We start from the raw sequence: 20585 nt of genomic DNA, 5'->3' as shown, positions 1-20585 counted from the left end.
CTGCTGCACCAGAGGACCCAGGTTCAGTTCCCACATAGCAGCTCACAACTGTCTCTAACTCCAGTTCTAAGGCATCTGAACCTCTTCTGGCCTCTGTAAGCTCCCAGACATACACGTGGTTCATAGAGACACATGCAGGCAAAGCATTCATACGTAAAATAAAAACAAATAAGCCATTTTAAAACTGTACTAGCCAAGTGATAGACAGGAACTTAAACAGCTAGGGGGCTGGAGCGGTGGCTCAGTGGCTAAGAGCACTGACTGCTCTTCCAGAGGTCCTGAGTTCAATTCCCAGCAACCACATGGAGGCTCATGACCATCTGTAATGGAATCTGATGCCCTCTTCTGGTGTGTCTGAAGACAGCTGCAGTGTACTCATAGCATAAAAGAACAAGTAAATTTTTAAAATATTTTAAAAGAACAGTTAAATGGAGTTACAGAAACCCATAATAAAATTATATTTTCTGGCAAAATAGAAATCTTGTCTACTTTCACTCTGGGAACTCAGCAAAGACTGTTATTACCACTCGTCTTCGATTATTTCACAGGAGGTCTTGGCAGGAACCATAAAGAGGCACATGATGAGAACTACTTGTGAAGAGCTCAAAGCTTCCTATTCTCTGGTAACACAATGGCTTGCATAGGACATCAGGGCAACCTACAAATCAAAATTAACAAGCAGGCTTAGCAGCCAGGCATGGTAGGGCACACCTTTAGAACCAGCAGTGGAGAGGCAGAGGTAACCGGACCTCTGAGTGTGAGGCCAGCCTGATCTACAGAGCAAGTTCCAGAATAGTCAGGGATACACAGAAAAATGCTACCTCAAAAAAAAAAAAAAAAGAAGGAGGAGGAGGATGAAGAGGAGGAAGAGGAAGAAGGGAAAGAAGGAAAAAAGAAAAGAAAGCTGAGCAACGTTGCTAGGTAACCACAAAGTCAAAATATATCGGCTTCGATAGGACAACGCAAAACAGATATTTTTTTTTCCTAGTACTGTGGATCAAACGCAGGACCTTGCATTTGTTAGGCATACACTTAGAGATTTTTTTTTTAACAAGGATTTAATTTGCAATTACACCACAAAATATCAGCTATGAGCAATAAAAAATAGTCAAAGATAAACAAATCTTTCCCCAGGCATCTGCAAACTGCAATCAAAAGGATAGAAGGAGAGTCTGAGCGCACAGGGGCACATGTATGCTCCTAAGGCGGAAGACGAATAAAAACTTAGAGCCAGTTGTGGCCTCATATGGCTTCAGTTCCAGCACTAAAAGGGGAGAGGCAGGTGACTCTCCATGAGTTCAGGGGCAGCCTGATCTACATAGTGAGTTCCAGGACAGCCAAGGCTGTATAGTGAAATTCTGTCCAAAAGAAAAAGTGAACGGAAGGGGTGAGTGACACGGCTCAGTGAGCAAACAAACACGCCTGCTGCACTGCTCTAGCCTGGCAACCAGAGTCTGATCCCTGAAACCCACATAAAGGTGGGAGGAGAGGACCAAGCCCTCAAAGCTGTTATGACTTCTGCATTGGCATAGCATGCAATCATGCACACTGACATGCACACACAGCACAGCAATGATTTCTTTAGAAAGACTTGTACGTAATCAGACACATTGCAACCCAATCAAATCCCAGCTTTCTAAAGCACAAATCTAATTCTGAATATACACGTGTGGCAATTTGTTTTGATTTGGGTACCGTATTTAAGTGTAGCATACGGTGTGTAGCATCTGTAAAAGCCAGAAGGCAGCACGTTCCCCCTGTGGGAACTGTGGGAGTTCCAGGTGACTGCGCTGCCCAGTGTGGATGCTGGGAACTAAACCCAGGGTCTCTGCAAAAGTTCTCCTAACCGCTGAGCCACACACCCAGCCCCTGGCCAAGACGGTCTTTGAAGAGACATAAGGAGAAAGCGTGAATTTTGTGTATAGAGATTTCTGCCCTTTGGAGACAGGGTGTTGCTGTTTGACAGACAGAAAATGCCAATGGGATTAACAGAAAGTGGCAATAGACACAGGACACACACTTGAGTCAACAAAATCAAAGTGGAAGAACTGATAGTGACGAACTATTCCCAATAAATTGTGCCCAATCCATTGGACATTCTTGTGGGAGGAAATTATGACATATAACATGTGCATCATGATGGCCTGCCAGTTCACGAATCTAGGCGTAGCTGAACCACGTGTGCAATGAGAAATAAACAAGATAGTTCCCAAGTTTTTACTCATACAGTTTGAAATCTAGAGGCCGCCCAGCACCCTAGACTGATACGCTCATGTTGCTGAATCCAATCCTGTGACTGTTGTGAATGAATCATCCCTACATTGACAACATGACTGGATGACAAAAACTTAACACGAGAAAGACCCTTCACCAACGCGTCCACATTATCCACAGTAAGACCCCAGGATACACAAAGGAAAAATAAAATGGGCCAATGAAACTGCTGTGCTTGACGACTTCAACTTATGGTGGTGGAAAAAAAACAACACAAAAAGGCAGAAGCACAGAGCACAGGTGTGTGCACCTGAGCATGTCTGGGTGGGAGTGTGTCCTCCTGCACACCTAGTCTCTGCTTTCCCTGCAGTACTTTCTTACCAAAGGTCTCATGGGAACCAAGGCTTAAAGCCTACTGGTGTGAGAGATCACAGCAGGTTCTTAGGAACGTCCTCTTCCAGGCTTGCTTCAGGACGAGTGGCTGAGCTGGAGACGGCTGTCCTGTCTGTGTCATCATTCCCATCCCAGCCACATAGGTGTAAGCTGTGCACAGAAGCTAGCAGTGCACCCTCATACCGTGGGTCTATGGTCACCAGAAACTGAAACGAGAATACAAGGAGAGAATACAAGGTATCAATAGGAAAATCTGGGGACTAGAAACAAGACGGTAAGATCAAATTCTGGGTAAACAGTCCTGCAGATCCAAGGCTGCAGGATCTCCATGACACAGGGCAGCAATGGGATAACTGAGAGGAGTCCTGGTGAGGATCCAGTGGATAGTGTGGCAGAAGTCAAGGGCTTGAACCAGACCAATGACTCATTGCAGTGAACATTTGCAAGGAAAGATGTGTGGACAAAAGGGTACACCGTGGGACACACTGTGACACACTGACGCTCCCGGGATGAGATTCTTTTTAATTTTATTTAGGGGGAGGGGGTGGCCAGGGTGGAGGGAGGATCTAAAGGGATGGCAATATAAGTGGAATTGAGAGACATGATGTGAAATTCACAGCCAGTAAAAAGTTTTTTTTAAAGAGAGAGAGGAAAATAAAATCAGGAAGGGGCAAGGATGCCCCACATTAAAAAAAAAAAATGTGGGCAATGCCAGATGCATGGGATGAGGCTGGAGAAAGATGTAGCGAAGTTCTGAGTGGAGAAGACTGTGACTATGGAGTTCTTGAATGATTGACAGCAGGTACCGAGGCTTCTTTGGAATTTAGGTTCTTGCATATGTTTATAGGAATGACTAACAGTTTTGTTTCAGAATATCAATATTTACCCCACACAGAGATGATATTCTTTGCATTTGTATTTAAAAAAAAATAAATATTGGCTTCAAAATGTACACGTGATTTGGCAACTTGTCAAAATTCCTATCGGAAAAATGTGAGCCAAGCTCTGAAACTCCCGTTCCACCTGCCAACAAAGGCAGCCAGCCACGCTGAGTGCTGACCCGTGCCATGAGGCAAAGGCAGCCTTTATGTGGTGGAGAGACGGGGTCAGGGGACGAGACAAATCCTGATCATGTCTGAATATGACCAATGTGGAACAGGATCTCTGAAGAAAAGATCAAGGTCTCAGGCACCAGGTAGAAGGGATAGAACAGAAGGCCAAAGGAGGCAACCCTCAGGCAGGGAAACCAGATCAGGCCAAGAACAGCAGTGGGCAGAGCTCTCCGTGCATCAGGACAATCTAGCAGGAAAGAGCGACAGGATGGATAAAGAATGAGTAGGCCAACCAAAACCAGGAAGAAATCAGCTGTCAAAAAGCCAGAGTGCATAAAAGTCATGGCTTGGGCCAGAGACCTGCTGGTACAGAGTTCTGACCACCTGGGATAAGCCTTAGGAGGAAACCACCAAGCCTATGTTAGGCATGCCAGGCTGCATGAGCAGAGCAGAAATGGGGAAGCCATTCTCATGATCTATTGATGATCCCATGAGTTCCAGAGGCTCCTTGGACATTCAGGTACCATCTGTGCTGCTCCTCAGTTGACAATGTGGAGTGCCCGCTCTAAGCTTGCTCTGCCCTTCAGCATCACGCTCTCACACACCCTCAGTCGGCATCTATAGTGTGCAAAGTATAGATGACCGGGGCCAATATCAGACTGTTCCCTTGCGGGAAAGCTCACTATAAATGGGCAGATGTTCAGTGACACTAATGAAATGTCTAGCTGATAAGGGACAAACTTTTAGGGAGGTAGTTTCAAGAGAGATGGTAGGTCTGAGCCCTCCAAGGTCCCCTCCCCATTCCTCACAGCATTCATGCCCCAGCCCTATGAAGGAGCCATAGTGTTGCCCAAGCTAGAAGGCAAAGGCCTGGTGAGAAGATTTGACTGCTGCAGCTAGAGCTGCGCCCGCTTCTATATTCAAACCTCACTCATGTTGGATACACCTTTCCCCTGACGTAAATGGTGCCTCACAAGAGCCAGAAACTGTACAGTGTGGCTGCTCCATAAGTTTTGGGTGGTCTGCCCCTTCCAGTCAATGTTAGGTCTTTCCCTTAAACCCAGGGCTCAAGGGCATGCGTGAAGCCACCTGACAAAGTCCCGCCTCGGCCACTACCAGGCCCTGAAGCCTTGTCTTTGTGGCCATATCTACCTAGGTTCCTCAAGAGAGCATGGATTGGAAGATGGGAGAGCACAAGGTGAGGTGCATAGACTTAGGGAGCACCAATGGGAAGAACATGAGCTGGAGGAAAGCACTGAGCAGGAGGGAGCACTGCCTGTGGAAAGAACGCAGGCTGGGAAGCATAAGCTTGGGCAGCACAGATTTGGGGAGCACAGGCTCAGGGAGAACAGTCTGAGGACAGCAGGCTACAGAGGAGCACGGACTTGAGAGCACATGTTGGAGGGAGCACAGGCCGGGATGAGAACATGGCTGGAGGAGCACAAGCTAAGGGCATCACAGACTACAGAGGAGCCTAGACTAAGGGAGCACAGGCTGGAGGGAATGAATTGAAGAACAGGCTGGGGAGCACAGGCTGGGTGGAGGACAGGCCGGGGAGCACTGACCAGGGCAGCACAAACTGGAGGAAAGGGTGGCCGAGAAGCATCAAAGCTTGAACAAAGGAAGGAGGCAGCTTCCCAGCCCCAAAGCAGAGAGGACTGAGACACCAGACTGGGCTATCTATCTAGAATCCTGGGACAGGCTGCAGCTAAAGTCCAGGAGTCCAAACAGGGTCTGCTGGCCACATCCACCCACTTCTGACCCAAAACCGTGTTAGAGGAGTGAGCAGACCAGAGCAGCACACCTGTGAGATGTCTTTTCTCCAACTCAAGTTTCCAGCATTTTCCATAGCCTACTCTGGCTGCAAGCTCATGAATGGTTAGTAATTAGAAGCCGTAAGGGCAGGCTGCTGAGAATTAGTGTCCCCAACTGCACCGTACCCTTGGACTTTGCCTGACCAATTACAAACCCACCCTCCTTCACTCAAAGAGCACATCGAGTGTCTACTATTATGTCTGGTCAGGCTAAGCTCTGAGGACAGGGCCAGCAATGCCAGGAGCCAATCTGACCTGCAGTGTTCTTCAGGAGCTGTGGTCCATAGTTCTGCTTGCTAAGGTTCTAGAGGCTGTCAGAAACAAAACCAAAAAAAAAAAAAAAAAAAAAAAAAAAAAGCCTGTGGAAGGGGTTCTATGTCTGTCCTTTGCCAAGTTTGGGAGAGCAATCTAGTCCTCTGCTGTGCTTGGGATGAATGAACACCTGACTCCCAGCCCATCACTGGACCCAGACAAGGAAAATGCTCTAGCTGCTAAAGAACCTAGTACCTGCCCCAGTCCCGCGCCACTGGAGGTGACTGCAGCAATCCCGCCCCTGGGCTGGGTGGGGCGGGAACTGCGAAAGACCTGAGGCCCGGTGTGATCTGGGTGGGCTCAGCCCAGGTACCCTTTCGGCGCCTAGGTGGGTGCAGACCCCCAGGGCGGCCGCTGCGCGGAGTGGCTCCGCCCCGAACTGTCACGGACAGCGCAGGCAGGCGCAGGGTGCACCCCGGAGGCTGACGTAGTTGAAGACATCTGCGGAGCCCAAAGTCGGTCCCGGCCCGCCAGTGACCACGGCCCTCAGGGAGCCACCCCCGGCCCCGCCCCAGGCGTCCCCGCGCCACCGTTTGGCGACACTGCGGCAGGCAGCGGGCGCGTTGCCATGGCGGCCGGGCGCGCGTAGCTGGCGGTGCCCAGCTCAGCCGGGCAGGCTCAGAGGCGGCGGCCAGCTAGGACGGAGATCTGCCCGGGAAAGGACCCACCAGAGAAGGGATCTGACCCAGAGGAAACCTACTGGGGAAGGGATCCCAGACCGTAGCTCTGTCCAGGGCCACAGTTTCAACCTGCGTGCAGGCCCTGCTGAGCGCCAAGATGCAGGCCATGGACCCAGCCTCCCGGGGCTTCTATGAGGAAGATGGCAAGGACCTGGACTTCTACGACTTCGAGCCGCTCCCTACCCTGCCGGAGGATGAGGTGAGCCAGACCCAGAAGCCCACCTGCTCCTGAGAAGAGGTGGGGAAAAGGAGTGGGCAGAACAGCTCTCCTGCTGCATAGATTCTGGTCCCTCATAGTAGCAACTGCTAGGGGATCCTGTCCTTAGCCCCACCCGCTAAACAACAGCTGGAATGCTATATGGGACAGCAATGAGACTGTCCCTGCAAAGTTGGTTACTAGAGGAATGGGCTCTTAGTTTCAGTCCTTGAGCAGAATTGGGGAGTGGGGGGATGGTGAAGATTCTGGCAGGTAGGGACAATAGGGACACTCCTAACCTCCACAGCTGGCCAGGTGCTGAAGCAGAGGAGCTTTGGAATGCCCAGTGAGACCCCCTTCCCAGCATCAAGGGTTCTTCCTGCTCTGGAAACCCTCCCTGCCCCCAGTCCCCTGAGAGCTTCTGGTACAGAAGTGGCTGGAGATACACGAGCCCCTCTTGGTTGGAGGAGCTAGGGACCCCGCCCCCAGGTCTCCAAACGATAGTCATGCCCAAACTCCATGTTTTGAAAAAGCATGGCAAGCAGCCCCCCCCCAAAATGCTTCCAGGGGTGTCGTGATCTCCTTCAAAAATACAGGATCTTTGGGGAGATCCTTCCAAACCAGGCTCTGGAGTCCCTATGAAGAATCCACCATTCTTTAGTCCCTTAAGTACTCTGATACTAGAGACCCTCCACCAGTCTTTGCAGCTGGCCTGGCCATCAGACAGTGAAAGTTGGCCAGAACCCTCCTGAAACATAAGCCTGTGGTCTGCAGCACCAGGCCCTGACAGCTCTTCCCTTCCCTTTCCCTAAAGAGTGGGCTCTGAAAGAATAAAAAAAAATCCATTGCTCCTGCCTGCCCCACCTCCAGGTCCCTCTGAGTAGTGCTGGGGTTGGCGCCCTTCACCCCCACCCCCCCCCCAAGTGGCCTGGATTTGATGCAATTTAAGGCTGTGGAGAGGAGAGGCCAGGGAATAAATAAACCTTTGGACATCTCCCTGGCTTTGATGGGAAAGAAAGGATGCCCTCGGCACACGGCCGGCCTTCAGAACTGTTGGAGGACAGGACATGTTCTAGGGGATCTGTGGGAGCCTGGGCTCCGGGTCACCACCAGAAGCAGATCTGAGAACCTCTGTGTCCTTTTGTATCAGCCACTGAGCTTGGAGGGCTCACTCTGAGCCTGGCCAGTGAGGCAGTGGTACCACTACATCATCAGAATCTAAACCTGCAGGGTGAAGCCAAGCCTTGTGCCCAGAGTGCCCTGACACCTTCTGTATGAGAAATGTCCTCAGTCCCTCTGGGTTGGAGAGTTTTCATATACACGATGCACGAGATAGCCATCCTCTGATCGTGGTGAGTCCTTTGTGTCAAATGGAATTCCCCATTTTAATGGCATCCAGTGGGAAGTTCAGGTGAGTCTCTCACCTGAGCAAGAGCGTTATGTTTATTCCTCTAAACAGAAGGCAGCTGGTAATAGAGATGAGCTGGAGGGTGCTTGTCTAGCATACACAAATCCTTGTGGATTCACAAGGAAACTGAACCACAACAAAAACTTAGTCTCCAAACTAGAAGAGGAGGCTTGGGGTCCTGGCCTGGGGCCAATCAGAATCCTGTGTCTAAGAAAACAGCTGAGATTAGATTTTAGGCTTCCTGCAGTCAACTCCGTCCCCATTAAGGTTTTTAAATTTGCGTTTATCAAGGTCACATGACTCGGTGCCTGGCACGGCCTTCTGTATCTGGCTGCATTTGAAAGCTGTCCAGAGTAGGGTGGCAAAGAGTTAGGCTGCCACCCATCCTGAAGCTCTGTGCTGGTTAATCCCATGGGGTCAGTGTGACCCAGACAAGGACAGCTCTTATACGGGTGAGGTAAGGCCAGATCCAAGTTACATACAGAGCATGTAGGACATCAGAATTCTCTCTACTACAACCAAAAATATAAAATCCTACAGAGCCTCTATGGGTCCCTGAATATCTCTACCCTCTCACGGCTCAAAGAAAGTCCAAATGGCTTGAGAACATGCTGTCTAATCCCTTGATAACTGGTAGAGGGCTAAACAGGCTCATGGAAGGCTTTGCCATGGCTACCAGAGATGACACTGGACGTGATATGTGTGAGCAGGTCGTTCCTCTGTGCTGGGTACAGGAAATGCCTGTTAGAAAACATCTTGGCATTTTCTTGTGATGGTGAGACCAGCGCCTACATCCCAGCGATTTCTCCAGAGAAGCAAGCCACATGAGCAGGCCATGTGCCTATGAGAAAACCCAGTGGACACTTTAGAACTCGTCATGAATAGATCAGCATGTCCCACTAGATAGTGGACCCTGTGTCCCCTGGTCTCTTAGACTGAAACAGCAAGGAAACCCTGGATGCACAGTAGAGATACTCTGACCAAGAATTATGCAAGATGGACTTCTTGAAGGAGATGGCCTTTCCTGGATTCAACCTGGAGCATCAGTCTTTCTGGATGTGGAAAATGGAGTCAGAGGCAAATACTAAGGCTGCATCTAGGTAGAGCATAGCTGCTGGAAAGGCAGGCCTGCACCAAATGGCCATGGCTGAGGGTCTAGCAGTGCTGATCAAGAGGTAGGTGATAAAATTGGACTTCAAAAATGCAGACTAGTACTCGTTTGGCAAGGAAGATGGCATCACTGGGTGTCAGCAAAGAGTTCTCACTGTTCCTAAACCAACGGAAAGCCTCCCAGGACCTCCTAGTGCTGGACAGGCCTTGAGGACTGAAAATGAAAGGGACCCACAGCAGAGGTTCTCCCAGAAATTCTCTTAGATTTTCTTAGAAAGGGCTTTTCCCATCATGCCCTGGAAGTCCATATAAAATGTTTCAAATCAGACTCTGAGCAGAAGGCAGCCTAAAACCAGAAAGGAACCCAGCAGGGTGGGCACTTGGGGGCAGACACAGCCCACAGAGCACCTTGCAAGCTCTTGCATCCCTGATGGGATTTGGCTGCTCACGAACTGAGGCTGCCAACAAATGCTGCCAGCATCAGTTTGAGTTTTATGTTGGCAGGTCCCCTTGTGATAAACTGAAAAGTTAATTGGTTATAAATGCACTTTAAGTATGCACGGTGACCCCTAGAGTCCCTATAACCCAGCTCCAAGTCTGTCTAAGGGAGGGGGAGCTCTTTGGTGCACATAAGCCCTAAACAGGGCACAATGCCGTAACCAGATAAGGGCTGGCCCTCTGAAGCTCAGGGACCAGCTGAAGTGTGTCTCCCTGGAGCATAGCCCTCAATCTTCAGGGTCTCATCCCTCCCAGCCAAGATCTGACTGAATTTGTACCATCATACTGCTGATCTTCCTGTCTGCAGGGAAATGACATTGGTGATCCCCACCCCCGCACCCTTAGGTACCACCCTGATAAGGATGGTTGAGGGGCAGGCTGGACTGTGAAGGAATTTCTCACCCACTAGGGACCTGAGCCTATATAGGGCAAATGGAGCTGCCGAGTTGGCTGAAGATCAGGCCACGCTGGCACGAGCCGTAGGAGACTGCAAGCCTGGAGCTCACAATGTCTGGGTCTGCATGAGAACCTTAGGGTGCTTGTTGTGGAAACTCCTTACAGATCCACATCTAGAGAGTGAGGTTTACTGCTCATGGGTATCATAGTAGAACATGTCTGTGGTGGCTCCTGGACATGATACCTTGTGGAGCCAAAGTTAGAGCCAGCCCTGTGACAGGTTGAACATACTTCACTGGGGACTGAGCTGTATGGCAGACAAACTGGGCTACCCTATCTCCAGGCAGTCTCTTGAGGAAGCCAATGAAGGCACACAGGGTGGGCTCCTATCCACAGGTCTGACTATGAGGAAGAGGGTGGCTGGCGAGTGACAGCTGAGTCCTTCCTGGTCCGTTATCTTTGTCTCCAGCCCATTAGCCAAAGCTCTCCCTCTACTCCACCTCCCTCCAGTGGCATAGATTTAGTTAAAACACAACCTTTTCTCCTGCCTGGCAAAACTGGAGCAGCTGTAGGTCCTAGAAGCAGGTGACTCCAGAGCCCAGAATTCAGGCCTCCAGGTCCCTCAGTACTCAACATGGGGGCACTGGCGGGGTCTGCAGCTATGTAAGTCGACTCTGACCTTAGACTGTCAGGTGTGGAAAGGGCTAATAATCCTGTCTTTGGAGAAGGCCATGGCTGGAAGCAATGACTCAGGGTCCACAGGGTTCCTCCCAGAATCATACAAATAACCCTGGGCTCCTGATTTTCCAAGTTATATACCCCTACCACGAATTGACACCGGGGGGCTGCTCTGAGATCCGACTGGGCTCCCCACCGTCGGGAGCATCTCCCTACCATACCTAAGTAGGAGGCTGTGGTGTAGGCTGCAGGGTGGCCAAGCAGCATGTCTGGCAGTGTTGCCTTCTGCTGGCAGCACATCCTGTCATGGCTGTGAGCAGGCAGGCCTGTTGGCCAGCATGAGGAGCAGCAGTGGGGTGCCGGCAGGCCCTGCTGTGGGACTGACACTGACTCAGACTCACGGCGTGAACTGGCTTCACTTCTCTTACATGGCACAGCCCCCGGGGTCTACAAGGTGGCACACTACCTCACTTACGTGTCTGTGTAGGTTTGCATGAACATGTATGTGCAGGCATGGTGTACACTGTGCAGGCACATTCCTGTATGAGGGTGTGAAGGGGGTGGCGTGCGTGTGTGTATGCATTGCACGTGTGTGCCTCTTCAGCCAGGGCCAGTGAGTATCACTGGGAGCTTGGGTTCTCCTGACTTCTCAGGAGTCCTTGGTATAACAAAGAAACTGCAGGCTTGAGCCCTGGTTAGAAAAACAGCTCAACAAGTCAGGGGGCTTCTGTCTCTGGAGTAGGAGATCTTGGCAAGTGAACGCACCAAGCCCTACCTTGTACTCCGACAAGGAAATGGCTTGTGGATATGCAGGGTCTAACACCCACACAGAACCTAAAGGCTCAGGCCAGCGCTTGAGAATCCTGCTGGTAGCTGGAATGTAGCTGGTGGCTTGCTTGGTTGTTTGGATGTTTGATTTAAGCACTCTGCCTTCTCATCTGCGATCTGTGCTCATGCGGATGCCTTACAAAATCAGCTGGAGGCAAAGATCATGAAGGACTGTCATTTGCCTGTGTCCTGGGGCCACCGCCACACCTGGAGAAGCTTTCTTCAGCGCCCTACTAATCCCAACAAGGGGTATTCACATCCTTTGCCCACACCACCACCACCCCCAGCCCAGTTTCCAAAGAAACTCCCGCCCACACCTGTGAGTGGGTGGCACACAAACACATGGACACAGGAGATGCCAGGGCACAGGACAGCAGCCAGGCAAGACTCTTGCAGTCTTAGATACCTGATACGACGAATGAGCCTGACTGTGTGTGAACATGTGTGGGCAAGGTAAGTTCGGCCGTGCTATGCTCGTGAGTGTAGGTGTGTAGAGCAGTATGCATTGTCGTACGGGGCCATTTCTACTAAGTGTGAGTGTGCTTACGTGGAGACAAGTATGTGGAAATGTCTGTGCCTGTTCTGAGCAGTACACTGCTGGTTTCACCAAATGTTCCATGGTTGTGATATTCAGGGAACAGCAGGATGACTCTGTCTAAAAAAAAGGGCCTGCCCCAAGGCCCTTTTCCTGACTGTGAGTGAAGTGCCAGCCCGAGTTAGCTGTCTGTGCATTAGTCTCCGGGTGGAGTACTACTAGGTCCTTCCTGGGGCAGCCCTCTGTGGGCTCACACCAAGCCTGTCTTGGCAGGAAAATGTGTCTCTGGCTGACATCCTCTCCCTGCGGGACCGAGGCCTCAGTGAGCAGGAGGCCTGGGCTGTGTGCCTAGAGTGCAGCCTGTCCATGCGGAGTGTGGCACACGCAGCCATTTTCCAGACCCTGTGCATCACACCCGACACCCTGGCCTTCAACACCAGTGGAAACGTGTGCTTCATGGAGCAGCTCAGTGGTAAGGAAAAGGGGACCATGGCAGGCGTGGGGGGTACCCAGTGCTGCACAGAGGAGGTACCTCGAGGTTGGCTATGAGCACCAAGCAGCTGAGGACAAAAGGGAGGATCCAGGCCCTGGTTTCCTTGGTAATCTGATGGGATCCTCTGTCCAAGGCAGCGCAGAGGGAGAAAGGCAGGCTGGGTGTAGAGTTTGGGCAGCCCCTGTACATCATAGCATCCTAAGACTGCCATACACTCCCTCCTGAGCCAGAGATGATGTGTTCAGCCTTAATTCTGAGCTCTCCTCATAAGAGGACGCCTGGGTCACTGTCTCCCCTAGGCTGGCACTCCTTGCCTGCAGGAAGTAGATGCAGGGGACCTGAAGGTTACACCTATTTGGCTACTTAAGCTGACCACCATTAGGCCCCTTCCAGGAAAGGTTGGGTTTCTCAAGTTAGGAGGCTAGGGTAACTTCTTCAAGAATCCACACAAAGTCCTTTTCTCTTTCTGCTTTGGAACTCTTATGGCTTAAGTCTTATGGCGTATCAGTCATTGCCTTGGATGCTCACCGCCTTCCTTAGAGGCATCAGTCTGAGCAAAGGACAGAGGCTTCTGGGGGTGAATCCTCCTCCTATGGCAGGAGGCTCCCAGAGTCTGAGCTCTGTTAGGTGGGGTTATTCTTCACCAAAGGGCAAGATCAGAACACGTTCTCTTTTCTTCTCCAAGATGACCCCGAGGGTGCCTTTGTACCCCCAGAGTTTGACCTGACAGGAAACACCTTTGAGGTAAGTACCAGCAAGTGGTGACTCACTAAGCCTTGCCCTCTTCCTCTATGGGGTTACCTCTGTTACCATAGTCCTGTAGTCCTGATGTAGTAGGCTGCCAGACGGGAGGTGGAGCAAAGGCTGTCCCCAGTGAGGCTGCCTTTGGGGCCTCCACCTTCATCCTTGGTGGCTACTGGAAGACATGTGGGTGTTTGGGAGCCTTGAACATCTCTGTTAGGGTTGGTATTGAGTTCACTTGTTGCAATGTCAAATCAGATGGCTTCTCAGCCTCACCAGTGAATTGTGGGAGGAACCAGAAAAGGCTACGAATGGTCACCAACCTTAGGAAACACTTCTAGGGGCTGGAGAGATGGCTCAGTGGCTTAAACCACTTGCTGCTCTTGGAGAACACCCAAGTTGGGTTCCCAGCACCCACATAGTGGCTCAAACCATCTGTAACTCCAAGTTCAGCGGAGCCCATGCCTGCTGGTGTCCACTGGCAGAAAGAGTTTCTCTGTTTTGTTTTGTTTGGATTAGGGTTCTAATTACATTGCCCAGGAGTCCTACTGAGGGTTACTATTGCTGTGATGAAACCCCATAGCCAAAGCAACTGGAGGAGGACAAGATTTATTTATTTGGCTTACAGTTCACATCATAGTCCATCACTGGAGGAAGTCAGGACAGGAGCTGGTGCAGAGGCCATGGAGGGTGCTTCTTATTGGCTTGCTCTTTAAGGCTTCCTCAACCTGGTTCCACGATAGGCTGGACTCTCCCCGATCAGTCACTAAATAAGAAACCACCGACAGCCAGCTCTTATGGAAGCATTTTCTCAATGGAGGTTCCCTCCTTCCCATAACTCCAGCTTGTGTCAATTCACCATTCTCCACCAAGAGTTTCTAAGTTCAGTCTTCAGAGAAGCCGGTTTCCTTAGCGTCACCAAACTGTGGTTTTGACAAACCAGAGTTGTATATTTTCAGTGCACAATGTTCCGATGTACGCTGATGCTGTAAGGACTTCAACATACACTGATGCTTGTTGTGACATTAGGGGTTTTTTTTTACCTAGTGTGACTTAGAACTTCATCTTCTCCTGTGGCTGGATGATCACTTCCCCGCTCTGCTTATTGGCTAGCTGTCTTGCACATACAGCTACCATCCATTAGGATCCAGGCAAAGGCCATCGGCTTTCAGATGTCCATCCCCCTCTGGCCCATGGTCACTCACTCACCTTTGAGCGCCAACCCTATCTTTTAACTACCTACTTCCTGGCAAGGCCTGTGACCTGGTGTAGAGCTGGCCTGCAGGGGTAATGACTTGCCAGCCTCTGCCCTGTAGTGTGTGCAGTGTCTGGTTACTGAGCTCCCTCAAAGCTCTGTCAGCATGGTGACTAGAACATCATGAACCAGTCTGGGTAGAATTCGTGTTACGTTCTTCATCTCCAAGGCCTCTTTTGCTTATTGACTTTTGGTTCCTCCTTCTCCTCCTCATCGTCATCCTCTCCCTTTTTTATCTTTTAAAAACAAGATCTCAAGTAATCTGGGTTAACCTCAAACTCATTATGTAGCCAGAGATGACCTTGAACTTCTGATCCTCCTGCTTCCACCTTGCAAGTGTCAGGATTGCGAGCACGCACCGCTGTGTCTGATTTCTGCAGAGCTGGGGTTTCTGGGCATACTAACCAAGCGCCATAACTGTCTATGCTATCTGCTCGGCCACCGTGATCTCTCTCGACATCTCCTGGGAACAGTTTAAAGCCCTTACAGTTGGGGTCCCAGATACCTTTTATTACATGTACTCCTGAGAACTTAGGAGGTCAGGAATGGTGGCACGTGCCAGGCTGGCCAACATCGTGTGTTCCAGGTTAACCAGAGCTACATAGTGAGATCCTGTCTCAAAAGAAAAGAAACTGGGTTCTGAGTACATCCTAAAAATGATGGCTTAGTTATGTTTTTACCTTCAGTTTTCTGTTCCTTTATTAACTTTATCCACTTTAATATCAAACCATCTTACAGAATCCTGCAGCTCTTTCTAACAATTTAGGGAACCCTTTCTTTTCTTTTCTTTCTTCCTTCCTTCCTTCCTTCCTTCCTTCCTTCCTTCCTTCCTTCCTTCTTTCCTCTTTCTCTGATCAAATCACCAACAGTATTTCATGCTGTCGCCTCCGGGGACAAAGTTTATTCCTGTTCCAGTTCTCAGCAAGTGTAGGATCTAGTCAATGGTAGAAGTGCAATGTGCCTGGGAGAACTGGTTACCCTGGCCTAACCACATGGATGGCACTGGCCTTGGCCACAGGAGCCCCTATCTGTTCTGAGCTTATTAAGGTTTACTGAGAATACATAATTTGATGTTATGAAATATTTCTTCTGTCCTCTGGAAATGATCGTGCAATTTCCTTCACTGAGAAGTTAATGTGCGCATTTTTATGTTCTACCATACCGTTACCACACTGTCCCACTTAAGAAAACCTTGGCTAACCAAGTGTCATATCTCTTCTGGGCACTATTGAAGCTGACTGACAAGTACTTATTAGTGGCCCTCTAGGATCTTTATGGGCAGCTGGTATAGTCTTACCCTACGAACATTTCTGACCATCACTGGTTTCGAGATTGCTCTGGACTTGTCTGTTTGCTCTGCTTGTACAAGAATGGGATGGTCTATGCCTTGAAAGTCTGGAAAGAGTCATTGAAAAGGACCTCAGCTTCCTTTGTGAACGATTTCTAACTACCGTCAAATTTTAATAGTTACAGAACCATTCGTGTTTATGCTGCTGAGGTTTTTCTTTCTTTTTTTAACTACAGCAGATGAAAACAGGCGCCTAACGGGCTCCAGGTGATACCCTTTGCCTCTCCGTGATGTCTGCAAATTTCCTGTTTCCATGTGCCGCCCTTTCTTCTTTGGCTTCTCTTTCTTTCTCCTGTCAGTCTAACCAGGGGCTGTTTATCTTGTCATTTCTTTTAGAGCATCCTCTGCATTGTCTGGTCCTTGGGGGCCTCTGTGTGCCCTCTGCTATGGGTCCTTATTGCTGATTCTATCTTTCTTTGGGTTCTTATTTCTTATTCTGTCTTTTCTTTTGTTTGCTTTGAGTTCCACAGCTGACTCTTTTTTTTCATTTCAGGGGGAAACGTGGTTCATCCATTTTCATCTTCTTAGAGTCGCTATTTCCCACTGTGAATCTCCCTCTGCATGCGAGCTTTGTCATACCGTGTTTGCTTCTCGGTAATTTCTTTTGGTTCAGTACACGAGTTATTCAGTTATGTGAATAGGTTGGGTTTTCCTTTTTTTTTTTTTTTATGACGATGCATACATAGAAGGCACACTTGTAACAAGTACACAGCCCCGTAACTTTTCAAAGGCTGAGGTCTGAACAATCAGTATCCAAATGGAGTTAGCACAATGAGAAGCTGGCACCACCACCCCCAGGGTGGCTGTCGAACCACACAGAACAGAGATGTTGATATCATCCTGTTCTGCTGCTTCCTGTGGCTGGATTCCGCAGGGCTGGTGGAGGCTGGCTCCTCTGCCCCGAGTTGTGAGAGCTGTCATGGGAGCGGAGTCACTGGAAAGCATTCATTCCCTAGAATTGTTTCTTATTTCTGAACACACTGGGACCTTTTAATGCATCTTTTGTCTTTTTCCTTTGACTTTCTGGCTTAGTCAGTCTGTGGCTGAACCACTGCTCCGTCCCTCCCCCACCCTCTGCATACCTGCTGGATCCAGCACGTACAGGTTTCCTTTGTTCTGTGAACCCTTGTGTTCCTCGATCAGGGTGCAGCCCCTTCCGTGCACCTCAGGCTCATTCATCCGTCTGTCTGGCTCTTCTGTGGTGTTCGTTCTGGTTGATTTACTTATTGTTTATTTAGTTGCCCTTGTAACCATCAAAATCTCCCTCGAGGAACTGGTGAACGGGGCTCTTCCTCTAGAGGGCAGTATGCTCCCACTGTTACAGAGCAAGTAGCCACTGAGCATGAAAGGATCCTTTGCTCCCCTGGGGCTGAGCCCTGTAAGGAGGGGATTTCCTGTGGGTTGCTTGCCATGTGGTCATCCAAAGTGGAATAGGAGGCTGGGGCTGAACGCCAGAGAGGGGCCCAGGTCCCTGAGCTTCTTCAGATGACTTTCCTGTGTTCTACATACACCGAGAGTGGATTCTTCCTACCTTAGCTGTATTATGGAGAGACCCTGTGTACATGGGAAGTGCTCCCATGTGCACTCTGGGAAATACGGCCCTAGTATAAGCCATGGTGCCCAGGGTCTTAGTTCTGTCCCAGATTGACTCTTCTCCTGAGGCCTTTGCTTGGGCTTGCCAGAAGCCATATACAGTCCAGGTGATACAACATCAATAGAGCACAGGGTCCAAGTGTGTGTGCTGGACAGCCTCACTCTGACTCAACTACATCCTTTCTGGAACGTTCTAACACCAGCTCATGCACCCTGGACTCTCTATGCTCCACATGCCACACACACACACACACACACACACACACACACACACACACACACACCCTCTCCTCTTCTGCTTCCGGGACCAGCTCCCCCATCACATGCTCTAGAATCTCCTGGGCTTGCTGTGGCCAGTCTTCCCAGAACTGAGTATGGTCAACACCCTTGTTCAAAGTCCCCACGGGCTCACTAGCTTCCAAAAGCTAACAATCTTCCAGCCTCTGCCATGTTCCCTCCTCCTTGCCCTTGTCACTCTGATGGGCTCCTGTGGTAGCGGCCAGGCTGGCTCAGTGCTGTCACCTATCATTTGCTTGAGGCCACGGTCCACACAGACACCCATGTCGATGGGAGACCAATGAGTCTGTGAGTGATGAGACAAGGCCCATCAAGGGCTACAGGCCTCTGCTCGCAGGCAGACATCAGGCTACAGACCAAGGGTGAGTTTAAGGAAACAAGACGCTGGGGAGGTGGCAGGGTGGTGAGTATCCACTTACAGGATAAGGAGGCTCGCACTCACTAGGCAGCAGGCAGCCGGTCTGTGGTTCCCTGCGCTCACCCCTATTCCTCTCACAGAAGATAAGGGCCCAGTTAGGGCTGGAAAAGCAATTGGTCTGTGACAAGGGGCAGCCAGGATCCCAGGCCTGGCTAAGAGTTCAGCAGACCGTAAGCAGAGTGTGCACAGCAAGGGCTGACTCCAGAAGAGGTACACACACACACACACACACACACACACACACACACACACACACACACACGCACGTAGGAGCTAGGTCTAAGAGAACAAAAGGCTTCGGATGTATGAAAACAACCCAGGCCAAGTGGGTTCCTTTGTATCGGTAATTTTAAGCTACAAATATAATTTAAGTGAGCCACTTTCAAGAGCAACAAAACCCACAGGAATCCCGGAGATTAAGGCAGCAGATTTTTAAGGAATAGGAAAATCAAGTATTAAGTTAACACAATGAACATAGAAACATCCCACAGTGCCCCTTAAATATAGATGGTTATTTGTGAGTTAAAAGTAGAAATTTTGGGGTTAGGGATTTAGCTCAGTGGTAGAGCGCTTGCCTAGGAAGCGCAAGGCCCTGGGTTTGGTCCCCAGCACCGAAAAAAAAAAAAAAAAAAGAAAAGGAAAAAAAAAAGTAGAAATTTAAAAAAATGCTTTGACTACACATAGTGATTTCATTTTGTAAACAGATTAAAAGAGGAGCTGGTCCTTCTTGAATGACATTGTCTTTCCCACCCCCACACTTCCACACAGCTGGTGCCCCAGCCTTGCGTAGAGCCCTCCCTCCCTCTCCTATGCACAGACAGGACGACCATGACGATGGCAACTTTTAAACCAAAAGAAAGCTCTTCTTTCCTCCTGCTCTCATCCTGTTTGTGAAGAATGCCTAAGGCAAAATAGGCAGCTGGGGAAAACAGGATTTCTATGCCTTGGGCAACAGGCCCAGGCAGCACACGGAACACAGGAACGCAGACTCTCTGGTCTGCTTAGCCCTGAGTCTTGGCAGGGAGAAAGCAGCCATTTGCAGGGCAGGGACTTACACCCCTTGGTACTGCAGGCTCACATCTACTCCCTGGGGGCCACACTGAAGGCTGCCCTGGAGTACGTCACAGAGCCAGAGCTGGAGCCCAAGCTGAGCACAGACCTGGAGGGACTCCTGAGCCAGATGCAGGCAGAAGACCCCAGGGACCGGCCAGACCTGCAGGTAAGCTCCCAGCTGGACATGCATGCTGCATGAACACGTAAACACAGGCAGCACGGACCCTGCAGCCTCACTGGGGTTCCTTAGCTAGAAACTGGAGGCGTCGCATTCTGTCGAAATAAGGGCCAGTTTTTACTATGCCTTTGTAAAGAAATTTGTGATGAAATGAAAGTTATCAGGGACAAAAGAGTCTTTTTCTGCCAAGATGTATGCGTTTATATGTACCAGAAAGTGCATGTGGGAGCAGGAGGCTGATCTGGGGGTGCTGGGTGCCATCCCAGAGCTGTGCAGTTGGGGGGTAGGGGGATGTCTCAGGAGGATAGATCTCCTTCTTGGTGAGCTGCACACCTGAGAGGCACCCTGGCACCTGCAGAGCATCATAGCACTGTGTGAGGAGAAGATGCAGCCTGTGTCCTCATGCCGCCTGTGCCGCAGTCTCTCAGCCATTGGAAGAAGGGTGCTCTCCATTGAGTCCTTCGGAGCATTCCAGGGTAAGCACCATCGCCCCCACGTCTATGCCTACACATGTATACATGCACACATACACATGCATATGTGTACCCAGGGACAACGTGCATCTATACAACCACCCACAGAAGTGTGCACATAGTATGCACATATAGAATCACGCACCCTTACTCATGTTCATATGTCCTTGTATACACTCACAGTCATACACATGTTCAGATCCAGCACATGTATCCCATGCAGACACACTTACATGTTTACACCACTGCCTACATAAATACCTGAATGAGTGTTTATGCTACACACTCCAGTGTAAGTGTGCACACATCCACATTCAAGTGCATACCACACACATCCACACGCGTGCATGCTGGGCACACACTGGAATTTTCAAACTCAGGATTAGTGACTCCAGTCAGCCTTGTCTGCTACGCTCACCTGTTTGCATGACGAGCTGTTGCTGTACATCTGGAATGTACCAGTCTCAGGACCCTGCTGGCCCCCCTCAACCATCCAGAGCCTCAGAGTGGCTGGAGGGTCCTCCCTGGCAAGCAAGCAGCAGTGTTTGTAATGCTGTAGCCATGGTGACTGACAGCATCACCGCAGCGCCAGTAGAGGGTAACTTCTGCGTGCAAAGCCATA

At 50.0% G+C, this 20585-nt stretch overlaps 1 protein-coding gene across 1 annotated transcript in view; it reads left to right on the top strand.

Moving 5' to 3' along the window:
* Positions 1-6219: 6219 nt before the first annotated feature.
* Kndc1 (kinase non-catalytic C-lobe domain containing 1) overlaps positions 6220-20585 on the top strand; it is a 48862-nt gene continuing 34496 nt past the window's right edge. Inside the window, exons 1-5 of the mRNA XM_032892353.1 lie at positions 6220-6664; positions 12388-12586; positions 13293-13351; positions 19332-19478; positions 19849-19966. Coding sequence (XP_032748244.1) covers positions 6563-6664; positions 12388-12586; positions 13293-13351; positions 19332-19478; positions 19849-19966 — 625 coding nt within the window. The 5' untranslated portion in view covers positions 6220-6562. The remainder of the gene's footprint in view (positions 6665-12387; positions 12587-13292; positions 13352-19331; positions 19479-19848; positions 19967-20585) is intronic.

The sequence above is a fragment of the Rattus rattus genome, chromosome 2, assembly GCF_011064425.1.
Source record: "Rattus rattus isolate New Zealand chromosome 2, Rrattus_CSIRO_v1, whole genome shotgun sequence".
Lineage (NCBI taxonomy): Eukaryota > Metazoa > Chordata > Mammalia > Rodentia > Muridae > Rattus > Rattus rattus.
This window is presented reverse-complemented; position numbering and strand designations above follow the sequence as displayed.